Source organism: Trichinella spiralis (genome assembly GCF_000181795.1).
Source record: "Trichinella spiralis strain ISS 195 chromosome Unknown Scfld1, whole genome shotgun sequence".
Taxonomy (NCBI): domain Eukaryota; kingdom Metazoa; phylum Nematoda; class Enoplea; order Trichinellida; family Trichinellidae; genus Trichinella; species Trichinella spiralis.
This window is the reverse complement of record NW_003526940.1, coordinates 3,002,527-3,009,749: the sequence shown is the minus strand read 5'-3', so window position 1 is coordinate 3,009,749 and position 7,223 is coordinate 3,002,527. Positions and strand designations below refer to the sequence as shown.

Genomic DNA, 7,223 nt, shown 5'->3' with positions numbered 1-7,223 from the left:
TAATTCATTTTTATTTTACAGTAATAGCAAATAACGGCAAACAGAGAAAAGTTTGCTGAAATTAAAATCATAATTATAATTTGATCCTGAGAAACACTTTGTGCGGTAAAGAAAATTTTCAGAATTTTTTTTACAGTAATATAGGATGTTTTTGAAAAACGCTGTTATAATCAACGCAATGAACAGAATGCATTTTTACAGTTGTAAGGTGTGCATTTTTAAAATGAACTCATCATATGCATTTGAATGGATAAATAGCACATCTCTTATTGCAATTTGCTCTGAATTTAATGTAAATTTCAAAAAGAACTAATTACAGAGATTTACCGAAAAGTACTTGTGAAGAAATTAAAGACAAGCATCAAAGTTTGGACAACAAGAGATAAAATATTGAAAACTGACTGTCGGATTTTGAACAGAAATATAAAATTAGTAACGAGTCCTATTACTATCGGTGGCCACGCAAGTTCTCTTGAAAGTGATGTCTCTCAATGGTTGATTAGTGAACCAGGAAACAAATTTTGTGTTATTGACAAACCTTACCATGTAAATTTGTAATAATTGAAAAGCAATTGTAGAACAATATGTTTTTTTAGAAAAGCCAAACAAAAGAGCCAGCAATGGCGGTTTGCATTGATGATGCTACAATTTTTGGTCATTTCAATGTAATTGGTCAGAATGTAGAAAATTGCGCATGAAGCCACACATGATGACGGAACTCATTTCATGTCTGAAAACTGTAGTTGAAGAAAACAGAAATAAAATGTACTCTATGTACGTGAGATTTAACAAAATATATTTCAATGAACAGTTCGACAAGAACCATATTTTAGTTTGTTGCTTTCCCATACAGTTTATTAAGTTGCAAACTTATTCACGATCGTTTCTGTAATAGGCAATTTTATTATAATTAGTATACTTTAGCAAGGATTGCATCGATCATTTTGCGCATGCGTTGAGCATTGCTAATGTTATATCTGTCATTTTTTTGTTTGAATAATTGAAAATTCTTTAGAAAGAAGAAATATGCGTTATTTAATTTTCTATTAATTTTGATTTCATAGAAACATGTTTCTGAGCGTTATTTCGCATTTTTTCCGCAAATTAAATCATATTCTTATTATTCAAAACAATCTAATAATATGTAAGTAAGGAATTCATATTGCAAAGCGTACATATCGCAAAATGAAACTGATATTAACCATATGCATGTTTTTTTCAGCATTCCCTGTCTTCAGTATACAAAAAATTTGATATAAATTTTTCTGGAAATGAAATTCTTTCTCTAAAATAATATTTCAATAAACAATCCATTTTGACCACATTATACTGGACATATTCCACCTCACTACTTTTATTGTTTAAATGATATTTTATCTGTGAAATGATAAATTAATGGAAAATGACTGTTCAAGCCATTTTAAAGAAGAACATTTTAGATATGAAGCTTTATTTAAATTATTATATCTGATAAGAAAATATTTATTTGCAGTGCAATGGTTAAACATTTATTTTACAACAATCTGTATTTATTTGATTGAAGAATAAATCTTAGAAAATTTACATCAAAAGAAGCTGCTTAATTATTAATAGGGTGACAAACATTAACGAATCTCAATATGCTTGTTAATGCAGACTGCTTTATAATGCACTTTAGTTGGATTTTTGTTTTATGCTTCTCTTTTCCAAGGTATTCAGTAGCTACATCAAAATGTTATGGTTTGAATGGTGCTGCGCCAGCAGATTGGTAAAAATTATTTTTTAACTTTCTGTTTGTTCTAAACGCTAATGCAGAATATGCGTAGCGTCTCCCTGTGAAAGCAAAGAGAACACTTTCACTTATATGTAATAAATAAAACATTAATAACCATAGAAGCTATAGCAGGACATTAATGATATCATTCTAATTCTACTATGTAATCATATCCATTATTTTCCGAAGAATTTCAAATCATTGTGAATATTTTATTTTAACGGAAAAGAAATAGTGGATTTTTTAATAATTTATTTGCTTTACATGCACGTTTGCAAATTCATATAAAAATAACTTGCAAATAAAAAGCAGCGGTATTAAGCTACTGAAGTGATTAGCGTACAGTGGCAGCAAATGTCAAATACGTTTTTGTGTTGCTGATAATTCTTTCTCCTTAGTTATGTAAAGGAGGAACGTGTCTTGAGCAATAGTTGAAATGTTCTAAAAAGTTAATTTTACATCTTCTTAATAAACAAAACTTTTGTTGCATTAGGTTTTGTAGATAACATTTATTAATTATAAAAAAAATAAAAATTATGAAACGATTAACAAGAGAATTCACTAACTCATCACTTATTCTATATAGGGTTGTTATATACAAAGCTCCAGCTCAAAATATAGGAAAAACATTGATTGCAGGGGCTGGTGCTAATGCATGGCAAAATACGCAAGATCTTACGGGGGCTGCTGCGCATGCAGTTGCAAAATCACTTGAACATGTCATTATGGCAAATGCAGATAACAAATTTATTGCCTACAACAATATCCCACCGGATGTTCCGAAAGTGAAAACAAAATCAAATAGCAAAGGTAACAACAGTAAACGTTAAAACAAGAAATGGAAATTTTTATAATTATCATTTTACTTAGGTGTGCTAATGATGAATCCACAGGCCCTAGATGAAGCATCATGGATTGTTCACACAGTCCCAGGATTCCCTAAAGCGTTAAGAGGATACGTATTTCCACCTGCAGAAATTCAGAAAGGACATTTGTTTATTTGTCTGACAATTAAGGAAAGTGAAATTGATGCAATTGGTAAATTTATTTGCATGAAAAAGATTACATTTACGCAGAACTATTTGGAAGATGCTTCACATTTCATGCAAAAAAAGAATTTGAAGCAAATATGTTTGAATAATAATTAAATATAATAAAATGCATGCAATTTCTAGCAATGTCCTTGAGAATTGCAACTCCACTGATATATCACAATGATATACCAGATGATCCAGTTCGACCAAATCTGAAGAAATTGGTTAATGGTGAATCAAGATTAACACCACCGTTAACAGTGACACGGCAAATTTCAACAGCAGCTGCTCCAGGACTGAAAGTGACAATATATAGTAAAGGTGAAAAATCAAAATATGGTAAGTTACATGTGTTACTGCTAAATTTTCAGAACAAACATCTGGCTGAATTTTGCTCTGCTGATATAAATCTGCTTTCATTCGTCTTTTGTATTACAGTAATAGTATATGTAGCAAACAAAAAAGTTTGCTGAAATTCATGATTATAATTTGATCCTGAGAAACACTTTGTGCGGTAAAGAAAATTTTCAGAATTTTTTTTACAGAAATATAGGATGTTTTTGTTAAACGCTGTTATAATCAACGCAATGAACAGAATGCATTTTTACAGTTGTAAGGTGTGCATTTTTAAAATGATCTCATCATATGCATTTGAATGGATAAATAGCACGTCTCTTATTGCAATTTGCTCTGAATTTAATGTAAATTTCAAAAAGAACTAATTACAGAGATTTACCGAAAAGTACTTGTGAAGAAATTAAAGACAAGCATCAAAGTTTGGACAACAAGAGATAAAATATTGAAAACTGACTGTCGGATTTTGGACAAAAGTATAAAATTAGTAACGAGTCCTATTAGAATCGGTGACCATGCAAGTTCTCTTGAAAATGATGTCTCTCAATGGTTAATTAGTGAACCAGGAAACAAATTTTGTGTTATTGACAAACCTTACCATGTAAATTTGTAATAATTGAAAAGCAATTGTAGAACAATATGTTTTTTTAGAAAAGCCAAACAAAAGAGCCAGCAATGGCGGTTTGCATTGATGATGCTACAATTTTTGGTCATTTCAATGTAATTGGTCAGAATGTAGAAAATTGCGCATGAAGCCACAAGGCTGATGATCGAACTCATTTTGTATATGATAACTTCAAATGAATAAAATGGAAAGAAAATTTACTGCATGCACCTAAAATTTAACTAAATACATTTAAACATCAACGGTCAACTACAACCATATTTTTATTCTTGGTTTTCTACGTAGTTTATGAAGTTTTTAACTCAATCAAAATGTTCAAAGCAACCTTTCTGTACTGAGCAATTTTATGCAAATTAGAATACTTTAACTGAGATTGAACAGATCGGTTTCCGTATGCATTGACCATTACTAATGTTATATCTGTCAATTTTTCGTTGGAATAATTGAAAATTCTACGTTATTTAATTTTCTGTTAATTTTCATTTCATAGAAACATATTTCCATGTGCTATTGCGCATTTGCCAACAACCGAAATCATATTCTTATTATGCAAAACAATTTGATAATATGTAAGTAAGGAATTCATATTGCAAAGTGTTCATTTTGGAAAATAAAACTGATGTTAGCCGTATACATGTTTTTCAAAGCATTCCTTGTCTTCAATATACAAAGCATATAAAATTCATTTAAAATAAGTATTCATTTGATATAATTTATTCTGGAAATAAATTTTTCTCCTTAATATGATATTTCAACAAATAATCAATTTCGATCACATTTTACTGGACATATTGCTCCTCACAATCACAACCTCATATCCCTACGATTATTATAAGGGGTTTGGTTGGACCCCAGCAACGGAAAACTAAAAAGAGCTCAGAAGTTGATTTCCAGCTGAGTTGAATCAAAAATTGTGCAGTAATTGTTATGGGCCAGGATTTTCTAAAAGCCCTATAGCAGTCTGTGTGTGATTAATTTTATTTTGTGAGTATGAAGAAAAGGCATTGACGTCACATGGAATATCAGAAGTTGATCTTCAATAATAGATAAAATGAGAAATCAGAACAAATGTTGCAAAAGATCGTAAACTCGCATTAGCTAATTACTGACCAATCGCGAGCAATCTTTCAGAGAACAGTAGATCACATGAAATTTCGTTAGTAACAGATATTTCAGTCATGAATGTCTACAATTTTCTGTCGGAGGCAGAACAGAGCATCGAGTTCAAAACAGAGATAATATCAGATGATGAAGATATCATCCTTTCTGATTTCTCTGAAGAAAAATTAAAAGGAACAAGAAGAAAATAACTATGTTGTCTATATTTGCGTGCACGCTCATATTTGAATTAGAAATTTCAAAAAGGAAGCGGTATCTTTGACAGTAGGTGACTTGTTGTACAGATATAATTCATCAGCACCGATTAGACTCACAGCTATAAACAGTAGCTTGCAGGCGTGTGAAAAATAATTACACCGGTCAATCAAGATTACATACGCCAACATAATTTTGTCTACCTTAATTATCACTACCGCGACAATAAAAATTTTTGTGAAAAAAAGAGGCTTCCGGTTGATTTTAGCTGCCACGACTTTTTTTACTGGTTCACACATATCAGCTAACGTGAAAATGCAAATAAAATAGTGGGGCCAGCCAAACCTCTTTTTGTAAAAGTTGTGTGTAAAAGTGTTTTACTAATCGTAGGGTTGAATGATATTTTATTATCTATAAAATAATAAACTAATGGAAAATGAGTGTTCAAGTCATTTTAAAGAAAAACATTTTAAATGTGAAGCTTTATTTAAATTATTATATCTTAAAAAATATTTATTTATAGTGCAATGGGTAAACATTTACTCTACGAGTTTACAATCTGTATTTATTTGATTGAAGAATAAATCTTAGAAAATTTACAACAACAAAAGAAGCTGCTTGATGATTTGATAGGGCAACAAACATTAACGAATTACAAGATGCTTGTTAATGCAGATTGCTTTATAATGCATATTAGATGGGTTTTTGTTTTATGGTTCTCATTTCCCAGATATTCTCTAGCTACATCAAAATGTTATAATTTAGATGGCAGTGTGCTAGCCGATTGGTAAGTGATTGCCATATTTCAATTTTTCTGTTTATGCAGAACGTTGATGCAGTATATGCGTCGCGCCTTCTTCTTAACGCAAAAAGATGATTGAAATTTAAGTAAATTGAAGATATGTGAAACAGGATAAAAACAGCTCAAATTAGATAATTTACATATGTCAGCATGTTCAGGATTTTGCAGGCTAATTTGCAAATTTGTAATAAATTCAATTGCAAGCTGTTGCAAGCAAAACTGCATTCTTGTGAAAATTTTATTTAATGGATATCAAAAATCATTTTCAGCTGAACAAAAATAATTGAGCTGCCTCGATAAATAATGATATGAATACGTGATAAAATTAAAATGACATAATTGCAAATGTTTTATACGTTCTGCCATAGCTGTCGCTTTGTATTGAAATGTGCATTATTGTATTGAAAACAGCTCTTATAAAAACTTAAATCCACCACCAACGTATTTTATATTTTATCAATAAAATACATTCAAGAGAAATGTTGAAAATCGGGATGGTCCCACTTGGTCCCACTTCTGTTCCCATTCGGTCCCACTGTTCATTTATTGGTCGTTGACCTCGCTATCTTATTAGACCGTAACCTCGCTATCTTATTAGACCGTAAAGTCTTTGTTGTATTGGTTTTCCTTGTCTAATTGCTCATTGATTCAAATCTTTCCCTTGTAATTAGCTGAAATATTTTTTCATTTGATTGGTTCAAATATTCCATTTTGGATTACGTAACTTTAATAGTGTGACGTAACATAAAAAATGGAAATATTATTCCAAAATTTTATTGTGCCTGTTTGAAGTTTTTTTATTCATTGAAATTTTGCTTATTTAAATATATTATTTGTGGTGAAGTTTATACTTTTTCATGATCAGCATTCCCGAAAATAATTTTTATCATTGTTCTCTATTTTATTGTACCAAAGTGACGTTATATCAAATGCGATAGTAATAATTAAGAAAAAACAATACAAAAAATAAGTTAAATAGTGATTTTCATTTTTTACTAGCCACCAGCACTAACAACAACAGTAAAAAACAACAGTGAACGGCATTAACAAAATGGAAACAACGAAAAAGGAAAAAACTAAATAATGCAATACAATGAAATAAAGAACTAATATAAATAAGCGGTAACCGGAGCATTTTTATCTTCTTCCTTGTTTCTTCTTCGGTCTGTTACCGATTTCCCTCCTGATATATAAATCTGCTCCCATTTTTTTTAAATAAATTTGTTGCCTGTTGAAATTTATAAAGATTGGATGTTAACTTCCGGGTGTAATATCAGAGACTGAATAATTCTGTTTGAAAATTCTGGAATGTTGTAGCCACACCTTTTTAATTTCCCGGGT

The 7,223-nt window shown here is 30.4% G+C and overlaps 3 protein-coding genes across 3 annotated transcripts; all 3 read left to right on the top strand.

Annotated features, from left to right (window-relative positions):
* The first annotated feature begins 223 nt into the window (after positions 1–223).
* On the top strand, positions 224–747 carry Tsp_09070 (hypothetical protein). The gene is given in 4 exon segments (XM_003382177.1): positions 224–292; positions 355–546; positions 597–665; positions 685–747. The coding sequence occupies 4 exon segments, from the start codon at positions 224–226 to the stop codon at positions 745–747; spliced, it is 393 nt and encodes a 130-aa protein (XP_003382225.1).
* A 1,731-nt stretch (positions 748–2,478) lies between these two features.
* Positions 2,479–3,894, top strand: Tsp_09069 (deoxyribonuclease II family protein). Its single transcript, XM_003382176.1, has 5 exons — positions 2,479–2,563; positions 2,624–2,884; positions 2,980–3,126; positions 3,516–3,742; positions 3,793–3,894. Exons 1-5 carry the CDS (start codon positions 2,479–2,481, stop codon positions 3,892–3,894), a joined length of 822 nt encoding a protein of 273 aa, XP_003382224.1.
* Positions 3,895–5,739: 1,845 nt separating this feature from the next.
* On the top strand, positions 5,740–6,155 carry Tsp_09068 (conserved hypothetical protein). The gene is made up of 2 exons (XM_003382175.1): positions 5,740–5,867; positions 6,152–6,155. Exons 1-2 carry the CDS (start codon positions 5,740–5,742, stop codon positions 6,153–6,155), a joined length of 132 nt encoding a protein of 43 aa, XP_003382223.1.
* Positions 6,156–7,223: the final 1,068 nt, after the last annotated feature.